Raw genomic sequence first — 22076 nt, 5'->3', positions numbered from 1 at the left:
ATTTAGACAAGCTCAGACTCTCCACATATGGGGGCTGGATGCAGGATTTGATCCATCAACAGTTGCTAACATCTGAGGGCCTCATCTTTGTTCACTTGCATACCTTCTACTGGCCTAACTAAAGACAAATTGGGAAAGGGAGTGAGGTGCTTTCTTGGCTGGGGTTCCCTGAACATAGACTTGAGACAAGGATATGAGGACTAGTTGATCATTCAGGGGGTGATCCCAGGAAGCACCAGGAAGGGAGAGGGGAAATGAGAGAGGCGAGGCAAGGCAGCTCAGTCTCATTGGGGACCATGGGAGACTGTAGCATAGACACCTGAAACTTGGGAGCTGAAAGAGCTGCAGTCAGTATTTATCCACCAACTCCCATCAACCATTGTTTGAAGGCTGCCTCAACCATGCCCCTAAGTGCACAGGCAGTGCCCAGCCCTGCAGCCAGAGAGTAGCCTGAGATATTCAGTCAGCAGCCTTCAGTGTGAGGAGGCGTCTCTGTCCCTTTTGCGTTGCTGTAAAGAAAACCTGTGGCTGGGTATTTTACAAAGGAAGATGTTTGTTCAGTTCATGGTTCTGCAGGCTGTCCAAGAAGCATGGTGCCAGCATCTGCTTCTGATGAGGGCCTCAGAAAGTCTCCATTCATGACAGAAGATGAAAGGGGAGTGGGAGTGTCATGTGGTGAGACAGGGAGTAAGAGAGAAAGGAGGGGGTGCCAACACTTTTAAATCTCATATGAACTACTAGATTAAGAAATCAGTCATCACTCCAGAGAGGGTACTAAGATATTCATGAGAGAGCCATCCCTATGATGCAAACGCCTCCCTCTTGGCTGGCCCCAACTCCAACACTGGAGATCAAATTGCAACATGATATTTGGAGGGGACAAATGTCTAAACTATATCAGGAGGTAAGGCTTGCAGGCAGCACCAAGGGAGTCTGTTACAATGACCCCCCCTCCCCTTCTTTCCCAGGTAAAACTGGCCTCTTGGTCCAAGGAAAAACCTGGTGGCTGGTATAGCACATTCCGGCGAGGGAAGAAGGTGAGTCACCAGAGGCCCAGGTGAGGGCAGTATGACAATTGGAGGAAACCAGCTAGAGGAGTTAGGGGGAGTGATTCTGAGGTGCAAATGAACAGGACAGACTCTCCTCTGCCTTTGTGGCTATCTTTGGCTGGAGGTGGGGCGATGAAAGCCTAAGATGTGTATGTGCCATATACCATCAACCTTGGCACCATCATTCTGTGCCATACACAGGTTGGGGAAGCACAGGGCATAGTGAAAAACTCAGAGACAGTGCTGAAAGGACCCGAAGGTTTCCTGGTAGAGGTCACAGTTCAGTTGAACCCTAAAGAATGCATTGGTTTAGCAAGCTAGGGAGAATAAGGACAAGTGTTATGGGCAGATGGAACACCATATGCAAAGGCTCAGAATCCAGAGAGAGTCTATAGAATTTGAAGGCACTTGATTTCCTCTAGAGTGTGAAAGGAAATCTGGAAGGAGTGAGGCTGGGGAGATGGATGAGAGAGTAGGCCAAGAGTAGGCAGTAGGGAGCCATGGAATGTATATAAGTGAGGGAGGAACACAGATCAAATCTCTGTGTTAGAAAATTGGCTCTGGGGGTGGTGTTGGGTGTGAACTAGCTGGGAGACCCAGAAGGAGACTGGTGTATTGGTCCAGGAGAATGAGGCGGCATCTGGGCTGGAGCTGATGCTAAAGGGGTGGAGAAGGCAGAGTTTAGAACAGTATCTAAGAGTGGAAGTCAATAGGAGATCCTAATTTATTAGAGGGAAGGAAGGAGATGAGGATGCTGCCCAAGTTGCTGGCTTGAAGGTTTTATATCTGGTGAGAGAGACTCTTCTCTGAGACCTGTGAATGAGAGGAAGAGCATGTTCAAAGATGGGGGTAGGTATTTGGTTCAGTTTGGAATTTGTCTATGTAAAATATATGTAAAATATATTTCTATGTAAAATATATGTACATGCTAAGTACCCTGTTTCCCCAAAAATAAGACGTCCCCTGAAAATAAGACCTAGTGCATCTTTGGGAGCACACCTTAAAATAAGACACTGTCTAATTTTTGGGGAAACAGGGTACTAGGAACATAGCAGGACATAAAGCATAGTTCTGGAAGCATAGTTCATGAAGTGGGAGAGGCAGACAACAACCAAGGAAACAAAGCTATATTATAATCTGAAGGCACATTTTGGTTTGGGTTTCTCCAAAGCAGACCCTAAGACAAGAATTCATGGCAAGTAGTTTATCAGGGAGCTGCTTCTAGCAAACATCAGTTGGAGAATATGGAAATGATACAGAGAAGAGAAGGAAGCCAAAAATGATGTTACCAGGCTAGTTATCTCAGCTCAGTTCTATTTTCACAATACATCTTATTTAACCCAGTATGTCAAAAATGTTATCATATTGGGCGGTGCCTTTGGCTCGGTGAGTAGGGTGCCAGCCCCATATACTGAGGGTAGTGGGTTCGAACCTGGCCCTAGCCAAACTGCAACAAAAAGATAGCCTGGTGTTCTGGCTTATTGTACCCTCAATGAATCCCCAACAATAAAAAAAACAAACAAAACCAAACACACACACAAAAAAAAAAGAAAAAAAAAAGATAGCCTGGTGTTGTGGTGGGTGCCTGTAGTCCCAGCTACTCGGGAAGCTGAGGCAAGAGAATCACCTAAGCCCAAGAGCTGGAGGTTGCTGTGAACTGTGATGCAATGGCACTCTACCGAGGACAAAAAAGTGAGACTCTGTCTCTAAAAAAAAAAAAAAAAAAATTCCATGGCATAAAATGCATCCCATTGTTGTGTAACCGTTGCCACCATCCAACTCCAGAACAGTTTCATCTTCCCAGACTGAAACTATAAACCCATTAGACTCTTGTCCCTCTCCCTGGGCCCCTGACAAACATCCCTGTACTTTCTGTCTCTGTGACTCTGAGGCGCCTCCTATCAATGGAATCACACCTTATTTGTCCTTTTGTGACTGGCTTATTCTAGTTAGCATATGTCCTCCAGGTTCATCTGTGTTGTCCCATGTGTCAGAATTCCATACTTTAAATGGTAAATTTAAAAAAAAAATTTTTTTTTGTTTTTCCTTTTTCTCACTTCAATAGATTTAGGGGATACAAATGTTTTTGTTCCATGGATAAATTGCATAGTGCCGCAGTCAGGGCTCTCAGTGCACTGCACCCCTCACCAGAATAGTGTACAAAAAACCAAAAACAAACAAAAAAAATTATATCAATATAAAGAATGAAGATATTTTATTTATTTTTTCACATTAGTTTTTCAAAATCAGGCACATATTTCACATTTATAGCACATCACAATTTGGATGTTCAATTTTATTGGGAATACTTGACTTACATTTAGTTTTATAAAACCATCAGATAACAGTTAAAACAGCAGATTCACAGACCTAAGTTGTTGCAGACATAAGCTTTCTGATAACAGGATTGAGGCTTAGTTATTAGTTATGAATTTTTTAAGTAAAAAAATAAATAGGCCGGGTACGGTGGCTCACACCTGTAATCCTAACACTTTGGGAGGCCGAGGTGGGTAGATTGCTTGAGCTCACAAGTTCAGGACCAGCCTGAGCAAAAGCAAGACCCTGTCTCTACTAAAAGTAGAAAAACTGAGGCAAGAGGATTGCTTGAGCCCGTGTTGGCAGTTGCTGTGAGCTATGATCCCATGGCACTCTACCCAGGGTGACAGCTTGAGACTGTCTCAAAACAATAAAAATTAAAAAAAAAGTAAAAAATAATCCTTCTGTGGAATTGGCCATATTTTAAATGCACAAAAACCATAAGGCTCTTGGACAGAGCAGATGTAGTCGGCTTTGTAGAGTAGAAGTAGAGTTGTGAGTGCTGGGTGGAACTGAGCATGTTAAAATCTGGGATTTGGTGGATGAAGCGATTAAAATATGGAAGGTCAAATGGAACCAGCCAGGTGATGATTTTTAGAATTCTGCCTTGTGGGCGGTGCCTGTGGCTCAGTGGGTAGGGTGCCGGCCCCATATACCGAGGGTGGCAGGTTCAAACCCAGCCCAGCCAAATTGCAACAAAAAATAGCCAGGTGTTGTGGCAGGCACCTGTAGTCCCAGCTACTCAGGAGGCTGAGGCAAGAGAATCACCTAAGCCCAGGAGTTGGAGGTTGCTGTAAGCTGAGACCCCAAGGCACTCTACCAGGGCAATAAAGTGAGACTGTCCCTACAAAAAAAAAAAAAAAAAGAATTCTGCCTTGGATCTTTAGGTGGTTGGTGGGACCTCCTCAGAGATAGGGACATGGGAGAGGTGGTAGGTCTGCCAGAGGATGGAGATTCTGGGAGGTGGGTTCTGCAGACAGAACAGGAGCTCACAGAGCACTCTTACCCATGATCTGCCCCACACTCAGTTCTCCTACGTGGATGCCGACGGGTCCCCAGTGAAAGTGGTGCAGCTGAACTTCCTGAAATTGCTAAGCGCCATGGCTCGCCAGCGCTTCACTTACTCCTGCCAGAACTCAGCTGCCTGGCTGGACGAAGCTGCAGGTGACCACAGCCGCTCCCTCCGCTTCCTTGGTACCAACGGGGAGGAGCTGTCCTTCAACCAGACAGCAGCGGCCACCATCAGTGTTCCTCACGATGGCTGCCGGGTAAGGGGACAGACCAAGGGCTGGCCAGAGTGGGGAGGGGAGGCAAGGCCTTAACCGGCTCCCTCTACAACTCACTATCCCCATCTTCTCCATGGTCAGCTCCGGAAGGGACAGGCAAAGACCCTCTTGGAATTCAGCTCTGCTCGAGTGGGCTTTTTGCCCCTGTGGGATGTGGCGGCCTCTGACTTTGGCCAGACGAACCAGAAGTTTGGGTTTGAACTGGGCCCCATCTGCTTTAGCAGCTGAGAGTCTTTGGGGTGGGAGGACAGTAAAGAAGCCCCCAGAAGGGGCACATTTGGTGCTGAGGCTTTGAAGCCACCATATTTATCATTTCCTATGACTCTGAAGCCAGGATGTGACTCTGCTCATCAAGGTCAAACAGTGTTTCTTCTTCCTTCCAGGGGGCTGGGGGCTCAGCTCCATTGGTCAAAGGGTGCAGCCTCCTCCCACCCCACTCCAAGTGGCATACTATAGTCTGGCTCTTTCCCCCTCTATCCACCCCTTCAATGGTCACTCCTTACCCCTGGACACCCATGCAGTAGCTGATGAATAACCCTCTCCCAATATTTGCCTCCCTATTCTTCAGTCAGTGCCCCCCACACCCATTGGTGTTGCCCTTTCCCAGAGTTAAGCACTGGATGTCTGCTGGCCCCAGGCTGGGACCCCTTTACTCCTTGCTACTCCCAGGTGGGTTAACAGTGAAGGGAGTAATGTCAGATGACAGAGGGAAACAGGACTTCCCTTGACGGAGCTATGTGTTCCTTCCACTGCCTCAGCCCAGCTCTGTGTATTCCTCTCCCCTGCCCCCCTATTTCTCCAAGCTCATCTTGCCATGCCAGGTGGTTTGGGGACCAAGGTGGTGGGGATAAATCAGGATCCTAATGGTGCTGCCTGCTCTATTTATACCTGGGTCTGTATTAAAAGGGAAAAATCCTCTCTGTTGTATATTTAATCCACTTCCTCCTTGGGGAAGGCTGGGATATGATGAGAGAGATTCCAGCACAACCATTCCCACCCCTAGGCCATAGCACAAAATTGGCATCTCAAGTTTGAGAATAAACTGGTGAACTGTGTAGGTCTCTGTCTTTCATCTGATGCTGGTCATATCTGTCTTAGGAACTGGCTCTTGTGTCATCTGAGGCACCTATTGCTAAGACCATGAGGGCAGACGATATCTTTTTTCTATCCCCAGCATCTACAAACAGTGCCTGGAATTCAAGAAAATTGAATGAATGAGTGAGTGAATGAACGAATGAACTAATCAATCAACCTGTGAGCAGCAACACTCTTCATAGGGTTGAGACCCTAAGCAACATTGAATGAATGAGGAAACCCAGGACAAGTACACAGCTGGCCTTAGAGGGCTCTGTGATGGGAATAATAGGGCAAGCAAACCCTGGGTTTTTGGAAGGAAACTCACCCCAACTGGCAACCTCTACCCACCCAATCCCACCTGACCTAACTCACCTCACACCAGTCCTCCATCACTCTCAACTAAACTCAACCCAATGATGTTCATTAGCTGACGGATGGATAAGGAAAATGTGTTAGGCTCGGCGCCTGTAGCTCAAGTGGCTAAGGGACCAGCCATATACACCAGAGCTGGTGGGTTCGAATCCAGCCCGGGCCTGCAAAAAAAAAAAAAATGACAACTCCAACCAAAAATAGCTGGGTGTTGTGGCAGGCGCCTGTAGTCTCAGCTACTCGGGAGGCTGAGGCAAGAGAATTGCTTGAGCCCAGGAGTTGGAGGTTGCTGCGAGCTGAGACACTACAGCACTCTACCCAGGTGACAGCTTGAGGCTCTGTCTAAAAGAAAAGAAAAAAAATGTGGCCTTCAGTGGAAGAGCATTTGACAACAAACAGGAAAGAAGCACTCATCATGAACCTGCAAACCATCATGCCCAGTGAAAGATGCCAGACACAGAGGGCCACAGAGTGTATGATTCCACTTATATAAAATATCCAGAATAGAACAAACAGAATCCAGCAACACATCAAACAAATTATACACCATGACCAAGTGGATTTTATCCCAGGGTCTCAAGGCTGGTTCAATATATGTAAATCTATAAATATAATTCAGCACATAAACAAATTAAGAAACAAAGACCATATGATTCTCTCAATTGATGCAGAAAAAGCTTTTTTTTTTTTTTTGTAGAGACAGAGTCTCACTTTATGGCCCTCGGTAGAGTGCTATGGCCTCACACAGCTCACAGCAACCTCCAACTCCTGGGCTTAAGCGATTCTCTTGCCTCAGCCTCCCGAGTAGCTGGGACTACAGGACAGAAAAAGCTTTTAATAATATCCAGCATCCTTCATGATCAGAACACTTAAGAAAATTGGTATAGAAGGGACATTTCTTAAACTTATAGAGGCCATCTACAGCAAACCTATAGCCAATATTGTATTGAATGGAGTTAAATTGAAATCATTTCCACTCAGATCTAGAATCAGGCAAGGTTGCCCATTGTCTCCACTGCTCTTTACATTGTGATGGAAGTCTTAGCCATTGCAATTAGGGAAGAAAAGGCAATCAAGGGTATCCATATAGGGTCAGAGGAGATCAAACTTTCGCTCTTCACAGATGACATGATTGTATATCTGGAAAATACCAGGGATTCTACTACAAAACTCTTAGAAGTGATCAAGGAATACAGCAGTGTCTCAGATTACAAAATCAACATTCATAAATCGGTAGCCTTTATATATACTAACAATAGTCAAGCTGAAAAAACAGTTAAGGACTCTATTCTGTTCACAGTAGTGCCAAAGAAGATGAAATATTTGGGAGTTTATCTAACAAAGGATGCGAAAGATCTATAAAGAGAACTATGAAACTCTAAGAAAAGAAATAGCTGAAAATGTTAACAAATGGAAAAACATACCATGCTCATGGCTGGGAAGAATCAACATTGTTAAAATGTCCGTACTATCCAAAGCAATATACAATTTTAATGCAATCCCTATTAAAGCTCCACTGTCATACTTGAAAGATCTTGAAAAAATAATACTTCGTTTTATATGGAATCAGAAAAAGCCTTGAATAGCTAAGACATTACTCAGAAATAAAAACAAAGCAGGAGGAATCACGCTATCAGACCTCAGACTATACTATAAATCAGTAGTGATCAAAACAGCATGGTACTGGCACAAAAACAGAGAAGTAGATGTCTGGAACAGAATAGAGAACCAAAAGATGAACCCAGCTACTTATCGTCATTTGATCTTTGACAAGCCAATTAAAAACATTCAGTGGGAGAAAAGACTCCCTATTTAACAAATGGTGCTGGGTGAACTGGCTGGCAACCTGTAGAAGACTGAAACTGGACCCACACCTTTCACCATTAACTAAGATAGACTGTCACTGGATTAAAGATTTAAACTTGAGACATGAAACTATAAAAATACTAGAAGAAAGTGCAGGGAAAACTCCTGAAGAAATCGGTCTGGGCGAATATTTTATGAGGAGGACCCCCTGGGCAATTGTAGCAGCTTCAAAAATACACTACTGGGACCTGATCAAACTAAAAAGCTTCTGCACAGCCAAGAACACAGTAAGTAAAGCAAGCAGACAGCTCTCAGAATGGGAGAAGATATTTGCAGGTTATGTCTCCAACAAAGGTTTAATAACCAGAATCCACAGAGAACTCAAATGTATTAGCAAGAAAAGAACAAGTGATCCCATCGCAGGCTGGGCAAGGGACTTGAAGAGAAACTTCTCTGAAGAAGACAGACGCACGGCCTACAGACATATGAAAAAATGCTCATCATCCTTAATCATCAGAGAAATCAAATCAAAACTACTTTGAGATATCATCTAACTCCAGTAAGATTAGCCCATATCACAAAATCCCAAGACCAGAGATGCTGGCATGGATGTGGAGAAAAGGGAACACTTCTACACTGCTGATGGGAATGCAAATTAATACATTCCTTTTGGAAAGATGTTTGGAGAACACTTAGAGATCTAAAAATAGACCTGCCATTCAATCCTATAATTCCTTTACTAGGTATATACCCAGAAGACCAAAAATCACATTATAACAAAGATATTTGTACCAGAATGTTTATTACATCCCAATTCATAATTGCTGTCATGGAAAAAGCCCAAGTGCCCATCGATCCACGAATGGATTAATAAATTGTGGTACATGTACACCATGGAATATTATGCAGCCTTAAAGAAAGATGGAGACTTTACCTCTTTCATGTTTACATGGATGGAGGAAAGAATGGAAGAAAAAGTATCCATTGTACTCAGTCCTACTATGAAACTAATTTATGGCTTTCTTATGAAAGCTACAACCCAGTTATAACCTAAGAATATGGGGAAAGGGGAGAGGGGAGGATGGGCGGAGGGAGGGTGATTGGTGGGATCACACCTATGGTGCATCTTGGGTACATGTGAAACTTAGTAAATGTAGAATATAAATGTCTTAACACAATAACTAAGAAAATGCCAGGAAAGCTATGTTAACCAGTGTGATGAAAATATGTCAAATGGTCTATAAAACCAGTGTATGGTGCCCCACGATTGCATTAATGTACACAGCTATGATTTAATAATAAAAAAATAAATTAAAAAAAATCCAAAATAGGCAAATCCTTAGAGACAGAAAGCAAACTGGGAGCTTCCTACAGCTGGGAAGTTGAAAAGATATGAAGAATGACTGCTGATGGATATGAGACTTCTTTGGGGGATGATGAAAATATTCTAAGGTTGATTGTGATAATGGTTATGTAAGTGTATGAATTTACTAAAACTATTTAATTACACACTTTTAAATGGATGAATTATAGGGTATGTGAAATAAATCTGTTAAAAGACAACCGACTTGGCACCTGTAGCACAGTGGTTATGGCGCCAGCCACATACACCAAAGTTGGCATGTTCGAACCCGGCTGGGGCCAGCTAACCAACAATGACAACTGCAACAAAAAATAGCCAGGTGCTGTGGCAGGCAGGTCCCAGGTACTTGGGAAGCTGAGAATCACTTGAGCCCATGAGTTTGAGGTTGCTGTGAGCTGTGATGCCACAGTACTCTATGAAGGGCAACATAGCGAGACTCTGTCTCAAAATTAAAAAAAAAAAATATATAAACATTTCTTTATAAAAAAAAGACAAAGAAACTCGATCCAACATCTAACCTCCAGTTCAAATCACCCCATACCAAACTTTCATTTTAACTGAAATGAAAGTTAAAACTTGACTCATCAAAGTGCCAATCCTCACCTCCTATTCACAGCAACGCAAATATACTCCTACTCTGTCCATCCTAGTTCTCAAATCAACCCTAATGTAATTCAACCCAATAGCCAATTCGTTAAATTAATGTCAGTTGAACTTGAATTTTTTTGTTGCAGTTTGGCTGGGGCTGGGTTTGAACCCGCCACCCTCAGTATATGGGGCCAGCGCCCTGCCCACTGAGCCACAGCGTCGCCCCCAATAGCCAATTCGACTCAGCACACCCACACCACAACCTCCAACTCAACTGATGCCCGCATTAATCAACAACCACAAACTCATGCAACACACCACAAACCACCAATCTCCAATTCATTTTCAATTTACCTCACTCACTTCCTAATCTCCAACCTTTAACTCACCCCAGTCCTCAATTCCTAAATCAATTCTCTCCAACCTCTCCAACTTACCCCGACTTCCCACCCAGACTTTTTGCTGCTAGTCATCTCTCCTCAAACTATAATTATATCCCATGCCAACTTATTTGCTTTTATATAAAATCTGACTCTGTTTTCTGACCTAGAGTGTTGTGCCAAACCCCTGGGGTCAAGCAACACTCCTGCCTCAGCCTCCTTAGTAGCAGGGACTATAAGCTGTGCCACCACACTGGCTAATTTTTCTATTTTTTGTAGACTTGGGGGTCTCACTCTTACACAGTCTGGTCTTGAACTCCTCCTAACCTCAAGTAATCCTCCCACCTCAGCTCCCCAGCATGCTAAGATTACAGGCATGAGCCACCACACCTGGCCCCCATGTCAATTTTTGATCCATGAGCTCAGCCCAGCCAGAGATTCCAAGATTAATAAGTTGACATGGATAGCTGGCTGACTATTTAAAATTTTTTCTTCTAGGAGCCTGGATTAATAAACAGACCCATGACCTCCAGTGAATCCCACTATACTATAGTTGGATACCCAAAAGAATTGGAAACCACTAATCTGCTTCTGTCTCTAAGGATTTGCCTATTCTGGATATTTTATATAATTGGAATCACATACTCTGTGGCCCTTTGTGTCTGGCATCTTTCACTCGGCATGGTGGTTTGCAGGTTCATGCTCTAGCACGCATGAGTGCTTCTTTCCTGTTTGTTGTCAAATGCTCTTCCACTGAAGGCCACATTTTCCTTATCCATCTGTCAGCTAATGGACATCATTGGGTTGAGGTTAGTTGAGAGTGATGGAGGACTGGTGTGAGGTGAGTTAGGTCAGGTGGGATTGGGTGGGTAGAGGTTGCCAGTTGGGGTGAGTTTCCTTCCAAAAACCCAGGGTTTGCTTGCCCTATTATTCCCGTCACAGAGCCCTCTAAGACCATCTGTATACTTTTCCTGGGTTTCCTCATTCATTCAATGTTGCTAAGGGTCTCGACCCTATGAAGAATGTTGGTGCTCATAGGTTAATTGATTAGTTCATTCGTTCATTCATTTATTCATTCATTCAATTTTCTTGAATTCCAGGCACTGTTTCTAGATGCTGGGGATAAAAGAAAGATGGGGCCTGCCCTCAGGTTCTTACTACCAAGAGAAGCATATAATACCTGAGTAAATAGCTCTATAATGTGATTTCAAGTAATAGTACTTATTGTAAGAGAAAATTAAGCGAATTGCATGGATAGAGAATGATGGGGTTGGGAGTGATTTATGGGTGTCACCTTCATTGAGCAAGTGACATTTGTACAGAAACCTGAAGGATGTGAAGGATAAGCCATATGGTGTCTTGAGGAAATATTCTACATACAGTGAACAACCCAGATACCCTATAACATCAACAAGAGCTCTTGATGGACTGGTGTTTCTGTGGGTCAACTCTTGTCTAGATTTGTTGCTTTTTTTGTTTTCTTGACCTTATGTTCCCTTCTGTCAACCTAGGTCTGCTTTCCTTTTAGTTCCTCCTCCAAACATTCTTAACTCAAGAATGCATGTGGTAATGCAAATGCCAACTGTTATTTTCCTCTTTCTGGACACATATCTTTTTTTTTTTTTGAGACAGAGTCTCATTATGTTGTCCTCAGTAGAGTGCTATGGTGTCACAGCTCACAACAACTTCAAACTCTTAGGCTTAAGTGATTCTCTTGCCTCAGCTTCCCAAGTAGCTGAGACTACAGGCGCCTGCCTCAATGCCTGGCGATTTTTTTGTACAGTTTGGCTGGGGCCGGGTTTGAACCTGCCACCCTCAGTATATGGGGCCGGCACCCTATCCACTGAGCCACAGGCACCGCCCAACACTATTTTTTTTTTGTTGTTGTTGTTGTTGAGACAGAGGCTCACTATGTGGCCCTTGGTAGAGTGCCATGGTGTCACAGCTCACAGCAACCTCAAACTCTTGGGCATAAGCAATTCTCTTGCCTTAGCCTCCCAAGTAGCAGGGAGTACAGGTGCCTGCCAAAACACCCGGCTATTTTTTGTTGCAGTTGTCATTGTTGTTTAGCTGGCCTGGGCCAGGTTCAAACCCACCACCATTGGTGTATGTGGCTGGCACCCTAACCACTGTGCTATGGGTGCTGAGCCTCAACTAACAGTATTAATGATAATCATATATAAAGTACCATCCTATGAGTGACTAAAAAAAATAATCATTATCACCATATTGAATGTCTACATGCCAGACACTGTTCGTCAAATGTTGAACCTGGGTTATTTATTCCTCATAACAACCTTTGAGGGAGGTTCTGCTATTATCCCCACTCTGCAGATAAGAAAACTAAGGAACAGAGAGGTGTGGAGTAACTTTCCCAAGAGTCTAGAACTAGAAATGGAAAGTGACGAAGCACATTAAAAAATTTTGCTAAACAAAAGCCATTCTCTTCCTTAGAGGAATTTTTGCCCTTGACATTTGTTTAAAAATTACATCCCAGGGCTCAGCACTTCACGTTTTCTCTTTCTTAATGATCACAGCCCACTTGAACATCTCCCATTTCCATTCCTATTTTCTTTCTTTCTCTCTCTCCTTCCTTCCTTCCTCTTCTTCTTTCTTTCTTTTCTTTCTTCTGACAGGGTCTTATTCGGTTGACTGGGCTAGAGTGCAGTGGCATCTTCAAAGCTCACTGCATCCTCAAACTCTTGGGCTCAAGCACTATCTTCTGTCTCAGCCTCCCAAGTAGCTGGGGCCATCATGGTTGGCTCCTTTTTCTATATTTTTGTAGAGATGAGGTCTTGCTGTTGCTCAGGCTGGTCTCAAACCCCTGACTTTAAGTGATCCTCCTGCCTCAGCTTCCCAAAGTACTAGGATTACAGGTGTGAGCCATGGCACTCAAGCTTCCGTTTCCATTTTGCAAATAAAGCAGGAAGAAAACTAAGACTTTTTTTTCTTTTCTTTTTTTTTTTGTGTGTGACAGTCTCACTTTGTTGTCCTAGGTAGAGTGCTATGGCATCACAGCTCACAGCAACCTCAAAATCTTGAGCTTAAGTAATTCTCTTGCCTCAGCCTCCCAAGTAGCTGAGACTACAGCACCAGCCACAACACCTGGCTTTAAAACTGAGGCTTAGCGATGGGAAGTGGCTGCCCACATAGCCCTGGGTTTGAAAGTAGGTCAGCCTGCCTTGCTTTTGCAACTCTAATCTCATCCTGGGGTAGGCATTTTGGAGGGGAGGGACAATATAATGTAGAGTTTAACGAGGACTCTTTAATTAGCCCAAAGCTCATTAATGAATGAGAAACTCTACCCTGTAAATTAAAGGTTAATTGACAAAGGTGTAAGAAGGGAATTCTGGGCCTGCTAAGCAGCTCGTGTTTATTCAGCATCATCCTTGGCACCCAGGTGGCTGCTGGGAAAACCCCCAGCTGATTTGCATATTCAGCTGCCATAATTAATCTCACTGCTTTGTGCTTCCCAGGCAATTACTAACACCCAGTGTTCTGAGCTGGGGAGGGGTGGGGCAGCTAATGTGGGGGCTGCCTGTGGCTTTATACAGAGATTATTGTAGTGGGTGGGTCTGGGAGGGGATTTTACACGTACACACTTAAAACATGGAGAGTGAGTGTGAGTGAGATACACACAAAATACCCAAGGCAAGAGCCCACGGAGTCAGACCTTCATCTTATAGCACTGTTACAGCTGCATTTTACAGGCCCACATTATACAAACCCCTACACCCTCAGCCAGATTTAGACACACTGGCTGAATAGCAGGTCACACACGTATTCATATACACCCACTTGTGCCTGAATGCACACCCACAATCTCCTTCACACACACACACAATTGTGTTTACAAGCCCACTACAGAGATAGAGCCATACCTGGAAGAAAGAGAGACAGAGCACTCTGTCGTCACACATAGAACTACTGCACCCTTGGTCCAGCCTATGCTAGGCATGCAGACATGCAGAGGGACACACAGCTCCCCAACAACCCCACACATGCCACCAGAACATCAAGGTACATATACAAAGCCCAGGTAAGCTCATTCACGGCCATTTATTTGCTCAACCGATTATTGAGTACCCACTGTATATCAGGCACTGCTGTAGGCTTTGGGGATACAGCTGTGAAGAAAACAAAGATCCCTGCCATGGTGACGTTAACACTGTAATGTGATTGACAAGCAGTTGCTAAATATGATATGTACATAATGTATCAGGTGGTGCTATAAAAAATAAGGCAGAGGCAGGAGGTGGGAAGGGATATTCTTTGAGACAGGGTGGTCAGGGAAGGGTTCCTCAAGGAGACATCCTTGAAGGAAAGGCTCATACAGACAAGGGAGTCATGTAAATGTCTCACGTAGCCATGCCTGGAGGTGCTGACAAAAACATTTGCAGGCAGGCACTTGCCATGAGGATCCACCTTCAGCATTTTACGTGTATTCTCTTTCTTAATGATCACCCTAACCCACATCAGGGTGAGCCTGACCCTAAAGGTAACCAGAGAGGTCCTAGGGAGGCAGAGGAAGCTGAGCAGATGGACCCCAAGAGGCTGGTCTTCCTCCCTTCACCCTGGTTCTTCTCTCTCTTTTTTTTTTGAGACAGAGCCTCAAGCTATTGCCCTGGGTAGAGTGCTATGACATCATAGCTCACAGCAACCTCAAACTCCTGGGCTCAAGCAAGTCTCCTGTCTCTGCCTCCCAAGTAGCTGGGACTACAGGCGCCCACCACAACACCCGGCTATTTTTTGGTTCTAGCCGTCATTGTTGTTTGGCGGGCCGGGCTGGATTCGAACCCGCCAGCTCAGGTGTATGTGGCTGGAGCCTTAGCCGCTTGAGCCACAGGTGCCGAGCCTGGTTCTTCTCTTTTATGCAACCCATCTCCCCTTGGCATAGTTTACATTTTATTTTTAATTGTGGCAAAAAACGCATAATAAGATTTAGCATCTTAACCATTTTTAAGAGTGAAACTTTGCATGAAATACTAACTCACCATCTCCGGCCCCTAGCCCCTGGCACCCACTACTCTGCTTTCTTTCTCTATGAATCTGATGATTCTAGGGACCTTCTCTAAGCAGAATCACATAGGATTTGTCATTCTCAGTCTGGTGTATTTCCCTGAGTGTAATGTCCTCACGCCTTATTCATGTTGTAGCAGGTGTAAGAATTTCCTTTTTCCCTTTTTCTTTTTTCCTTTCTTCCTTCCTTCTTTTTATTTTATTTTTTATTTTTTTGAGAAGCAGGAAAGAGACTTTGCCAACAAAGGACAAAAATGGCAGACTGTCTATCTCAAAATTTTACCCCATCAGATGCGTAATGTGATGGGAGGCATACACAGAGGCATATAAAAGTCCAAATCACACTTATGAACTACAAAAGGATCAGAATTTCTTTCCTTTTGAAGGCTAAATAGTATTTCATTATTTGAATACGCCGTATTTTGTTCATCCATTCCTCTGTGGATAAACATTTGGGTTGCTGCCAAGAGTGGCCAAGAGTGGTGATTGTGAATAATGCTGCTAGCACATGGACATACAAATATCTCTTCAAGTTCCTGCTTTCAATTCTTTTGGCTATATATTCAGAAGTGAGATTGCTGGATTAGGGACTGGGTATATTTCTTTCTCTCTCTTTTTTTTTTTAGATAGGGTCTCACTCTGTTACTAGAGTGCAGTGACATCATCATGGCTCCCTGCAACCTCAGACTCCCAAAGTGGTAGGATTACAGGTTTGAGCCACCTCGCCTGGTAGGGCACATTTCTTTTTAAAAATTTGTTTTCATTGAGATAAACATTATATATAACAAGATTCACCAATCCTAAGAAAGACATAACATAACAACTGTCTACACTTACGTATCTATGACTCAAACAAAATATAGACACTTTCCAGCACCCTGGAAAGTCCTCTGTGACCCTTACCAGCCAGGACAAAACCTTCTCAGATACATTCATATTCTTACAAAACTGATGAATAAAATCTGGAAAGTGCATGTAGGCAGTACTGCATAATCATTGGAGACAAATCAGCTGGTTCAAGTCCCAGCTTCCTCCCCAGTCTCTGCAGATGTAAAGTGGGGCAGAAAATAACACCTACGGCTCAGCACTCGTAGCTCAGTGGTTAGGGCACCAGCCACATACACAAGGGCTGGCGTGTTCTAACCCAGCCCTGGCCTGCTAAACAATAACAACAACAACAACAACAAAATGGCCGGATGTTCTGGTGGATGCCTATAGTCCCAGCTACTTGGGAGGCTGAGGCAAGAGGATCGCTTAAGCCGAAGAATTTGAAGTTGCTGTGAGCTGTGACACCATGGCACTGTACTGAGGGTGACATAGTGAGATTCAAAAAAAAAGGGGGGGGCGTTGCCTGTGACTCAGTGAGTAGGGTGCCGGCCCCATATACCGAGGGTGGCATGTTTAAACCTGGCCCCCGCCAAACTACAACAACAACAAAAAATAGCTAGGTGTTGTGGCGGGCACCTGTAATCCCAGCTACTTGGGAGGCTGAGGCAAGAGAATTGCCTAAGCCTAAGAGCTGGAGGTTGCTGAGAGCTGTGCTGCCATGGCACTCTACCGAGGTCAACAAAGTGAGACTCTGTCTCCAAAAAAAAAAAGAAAGAAAGAAAGAAAGAAAAAGAAAAGAAAATAACACCTATGGTGGCTGGGCGTGGTGGCTCACATCCATAATTCCAGCTCTTTGGGAGACTGAGTTGGAAGGATTCCTTGAAGTCAGGAGTTTGAGATCAGACTGGGCAACTTAGCAAGATCCCTGTCTTTACAAAAAAATTAAAAAATAGTCAGATGTAGCTGTAAGATTGCAGTCTCAGCTACTCAGGAAGCTGAAGCAGGAGGGTGGCTTGAGCGTATGAGTTAAAAATTAAAGTGAGCCATAATGATGCCTAAATGAGAGAGGGAGATCCTGACTCTAAAAAGTAAAAGCAAACAAACAAAAAACACCTATAAGGCTGGACATGGTGGCTCATGCCTATAATCTTAGCACTCTGGAAGGCTGAGACAGGTGGATCTAGGGCAAAACCGTGTCTCTAAAAATAGCCAGGTGGTGTTGTGGGCACCTGTAGTCCCAGCTACTCAGGAGACTGAGGCAAGAAGTTCGCTTGAGCCGAAGAGTTTGAGGTTGCTGGGAGCTATGATGCCATGGGAGTGACAAAGTTAGACTCTGTCTCAAAAAAAAGAAATAAAACCACCTACAGTATTGAACTGTATGAGAGTTAAATTAGTTAAAATAGAATAAACAAGGCCGGGTCCGGTGGTTCACTCCTGTAATCCTAGCACTCTGGGAGGCCCAGGTGGGTGGATTGCCTGAGTTCACAGGTTTGAGACCAGCCTGAGCAAGAGCAAGACCCCCATATCTAAAAATAGCTGGACAGTTGTGACTGGTGCCCGTAGTCCCAGCTACCTGGGAGGCTGAGGCAAGAGGATCACTTGAGCCCAAGAGTTTAAGGTTGCTTTGAGCTATGATGCCATGGCACTCTACCAAGGGGAACAAAGTAAGATTCAGTCTACAAAAAAAAAAAAAACAAACAAACCAAAAAAACCCCCAAACACTTAAAACAATGTCCACCACCCACCACATGAATACTCATGTGCTCATCACCCTGGCTAAGAAATAAACCTTTGCACACACAATTGATGCCCCTTTTATACATTTCTGCCACTGCATCTCTTTATTTTTATCACCATGTTTAGGCAGTATGGGGAACTTTAAAACATTTTTATGTTGTGGTAAAATATACGTAGTATAAAATTTACTGTCTTAACCATTTTTAAGTGTATAGTTCAGTGGCATTTAAGTATATTCTCATTGTAGTGTGACGATAACCACCCTCCATCTCCAGAACATTTTCATCTTCCCAAACTGGAATTCCATCCCCATTAAACACTCACTCCCCAATGTGGGAATTATTGTCTTAGAATGTTTTTCTACGTTTACTGCATATGAAGGACGGTATCCATGGATGACACACATGCTTTGGCAGGTTTTTAAATGACCTCTAACTGGTACAATATTGAACATGTTCTAGTTCAAATCCAGTGCAGTATGGTATGAGTACTTGATCTATTTTTGTGGCTCATATAGAGGAGTCTTTTCATCTCCCATGGGGTTGGGTAGAGGTGAGGGCTGCACAGAGACTTGGGTTCAAATCCCAGCTCTACCACTTCCTTGCTGTGTGACCTCAGGCAAGTAGCTTCACTTCTCTGAGCCTCACTTTCCTCTCTTATGAAACCCCTTCTGGGACAATTGCAGGGGTTGAAAAGAACCCTGCCTGGGACTGGCTTGGGGTATACCACTATGCAGCAGGAGCTTCTGTACTTCTAAGCCAAGATCCAGCCGCGTAACCTCAATTAAGGCCTTACTCCTTCCTGCTTTGGTAGGGCTGAGAAGCATTACTGCCTCTCCTTTTCCTGCCAGCTCATCCCTCAATTCCCAGACCTGTAATATGAACCACATGCGCTGGACGCTTGCCCTCCTTCCCTCTTTCCCTCCTCCTCCTGCCCCAAAAAGTCCTCCTGAGTCATCCTGGCCACTTGGTTCCCTGATCGTAGCCTCATTCCCACGCTGCCTGGGCTTTGCATGTCAGAGGACATCTGCATCATGGGCCCCTGTGGGTCTGTTGGTGTGTGAACTCTCTGCCTGTCTTGTGTGACTGTATTGTGGGTGTGTGGTTCACATTATTAACTACATGTCTTATAAATCTGTGTGTGTGCTATGGATAGATGTACTGTGTGGTGATGTGTGCTTTTTTCCCTTACTTTTTCTTTCTTTCTTTCTTTTTTTTTTGTAGAGACAGAATCTCACTTTATTGCTCTTGGTAGAGTGCCGTGGCATCACACTGCTCACAGCAACATTCAACTTCTGGGCTTAGGTGATTCTCTTGCCTCAGCCTCCCAAGTAGCTGGGACCACAGGCGCCCACCACAATGCCTAGCTATTTTTTTGTTGCAGTTTGGCCAGCAGCGGGTTTAGAACTTGCCACCCTCGGTATATGGGGCTGGCACCCTACCCACTACCCACTGGACGGCACATGTGGCTCAAAGGAGTAGGGCACCGGTCCCAGATGCTGGAGGTGGTGGGTTCAAGCTGAGCCCTGGCCAAAAACTGCAAAAAAAAAAAAAAAATAAATAATAATAATAAATAAATAAAATTAAAAAAAGTAATAAAGACCGAGTCTTTCTCTATCAAGCTCCATGGAGTACAGTGACCCAATCATAGCTCACTTAAACTTGAACTCCTGGGCTTAAGTGATCCTCTTGCTTCAGCCTCCCAAGTAGCTTGGATTATAAGAATGCACCACCACACCTGGATAATTTTTATTTTATTTTTAATAGATGGTATCTCACTGTGTTGACCAGGCTAGTCTCAAACTCCTAGTCTCAAGCGATCCTCCTGCCTCAGTCTCCCAAGTTGCTGGAGTTACAGGCTGAGGTAGGAGGATTGCTTGAGGTCAGGTTGTGATATTTTTTTTGTGAGGGCTCTTGGAGGGAAGAGATTGGGAAACCTGTACTTGGAGGGCTCTTGAGTAATCACAGTGGAGATGCAGGGGCTGGGATAGCACTCAGCTCACCTAGGTGCAGCCAGGCCAGGTAGTCCCCTGCAACCACAGCATAAAGAGCCTTGAGTTGGAGTCAGGCATGAACCAAATTATTATCATAGCTTTTCTTGATATCTTAGCCTGAAAAATGGGTCTGAGGCAGACACTCAGAATTCTCTCAGCTCACACTTGTTCTTGGGCACACTGCTTCCAGCCTGAAAGATTTCTTGTTCACATGCAGGCCAACCCAGAAGTCCTGAGCTGCTCATGGCCCTGAGAGCAGCCCTCCCACTGGGACATGTGGGATCTAGAGAATAAATAGCCATGCTCCTCACCCTCAGTGGGACAGCAGCTCTGAGGTAGATATGTTCTATTCTGTCTCCCAGGGGTCCCCAGAAGGACTGAGCCTCAGTTGTCTATGAGTGTTTAATGGGAGAAAGAAAGATGTACAGCATGGATGGCGCTTGTAGCTCAGTGGCTAGGGTGCTGGCCACATACACCCAGGCTGGTGGGTTCAAACCCTGCCTGGGCCAGCTAAACAACAATGACAACTGCAACAACAACAACAACAACAAAAATAGCCGGGCAGGGAAAAAAAAAAAGATGTACTACCAATAACTCAATATAGTGCTATAGAAGTCATAGGCTGGCTTTGAGTAGGCATAACGAGTCCTCTGTCTGCCCTTCATAACTGGGTGACCTTGGGTAAGTTACTTAACATCTCTGAGCCTCAAATTTTTCATTTTTTAAATTTTCTTTTTTTTTTTTTTTTTGGTTTTTGGCCAGGGCTAGGTTTGAACCCGCCACCTCCAGCATATGGGACTGGCGCCCTACTCCTTGAGCCACAGGCGCCACCCCATTTTTTAAATTTTCTTGATATTTTATTTAATTTTTGAGTAATTAATGAAAAAGAGCAATGAATTTCAATTTCAAAGGTACTTGAATTCAGAAACTTATCTCATGTCTGAATTAAAATGTGCACTCACTGAACAAAAATATTATACCTTGCAATTTTCATTGTTCCACTATTTTAGATTTTTTTATTAATATTAAATCATAGCTGTGTACATTAATGCGATCATGGGGCACCAAACATTGGTTTTATAAACAGTTTGACACATTTTCATCACACTGGTTAATATAGCCTTCCTGGCATTTTCTTAGTTATTGTGTTAAGACAATTATATTCTACATTTACTAAGTTTCACATGTACTCTTCTAAGTTGCACCGCAGGTGTAATACCACCTATCACCCTCCCTCTGCCCATCATCCCCCCTCCTTCCCCTCCCTCTCCCCATTCCCCATATTCTTAGGTTATAACTGGGTTATAGCTTTCATATGAAAGCCAAAAATTAGTTTCATAGTAGGGCTGAGTACATTGGATACTTTTTCTTCCTTTCTTGAGATACTTTACTAAGAAGAATATGTTCCAGCTCCATCCATGTAAACGTGAAAGAGGTAAGGTCTCCATCCTTCTTTAAGGCTGCATAATATTCCATGGTGTACATATACCACAGTTTATTAATCCATTCGTGGATCAATGGGCACTTGGGCTTTTTCCATGACTTAGCAATTGTGAATTGGGCTGCAATAAACATTCTGGTGCAAATATCTTTGTTGTAATGTGATTTTTGGTCTTCTGGGTATATACCTAGAAGAGGAATTATAGGATTGAACGGCAGGTCTATTTTTAGATCTCTAAGTGTTCTCCAAACATCTTTCCAAAAGGAATGTATTAATTTGCATTCCCATCAGCAGTGTAGAAGTGTTCCCTTTTCTCCACATCCACGCCAACATCTCTGATCTTGGGATTTTGTGATATGCAAATTTTTCATTTTTAACACATGGACTGCCATGCTAGGAAAATTTTTTTTTGCTCTTGGGGTTATGGTGTTTTATTAGGTCAAGATAGGTGGTCCCAGGCTAAAAATTAGCATAAGTTAAATACAACTCACATGGCAGATGTGTTAAATTGGAGATAATAGGCCAGGCACAGTGGCTCACACCTGTAATCCTAGCACATTAAGAGGCTGAGGCAGGAGGATTCCCTGAGGCCAGGAGTTCAAGACCAGCCTGGGCAATACACTGAGACCCCCCCCCCAACTATACAAAAAATTTAAAAATTAACTGAGCATGGTGATGCTTGCTTGTAGTCCTAGCTACTCAGGAGGCTGAGGGAGGAGGATCACTTCACTTGAGTCCAATGCTCTCTAGCTTGGGAGACAGAGTGAGACCTTGTCTTTAAAATAAATAAATAGGGATCATATGGATATGCCACATTTTATTTA

At 43.9% G+C, this 22076-nt stretch overlaps 1 protein-coding gene across 4 annotated transcripts in view; it reads left to right on the top strand.

Moving 5' to 3' along the window:
- COL5A3 (collagen type V alpha 3 chain) overlaps positions 1–5706 on the top strand; it is a 46783-nt gene extending 41077 nt beyond the window's left edge. For all 4 annotated transcript variants that reach the window (XM_053582257.1, XM_053582256.1, XM_053582255.1 and 1 more), the window contains 3 exons: positions 969–1037; positions 4394–4633; positions 4733–5706. In XM_053582257.1, the coding sequence (XP_053438232.1) occupies positions 969–1037; positions 4394–4633; positions 4733–4879 (456 nt within the window). In that variant the 3' untranslated portion in view covers positions 4880–5706. The remainder of the gene's footprint in view (positions 1–968; positions 1038–4393; positions 4634–4732) is intronic.
- The last annotated feature ends 16370 nt before the right edge of the window (positions 5707–22076 follow it).

Source organism: Nycticebus coucang, chromosome 3 (genome assembly GCF_027406575.1).
Source record: "Nycticebus coucang isolate mNycCou1 chromosome 3, mNycCou1.pri, whole genome shotgun sequence".
Lineage (NCBI taxonomy): Eukaryota > Metazoa > Chordata > Mammalia > Primates > Lorisidae > Nycticebus > Nycticebus coucang.
This window is presented reverse-complemented; position numbering and strand designations above follow the sequence as displayed.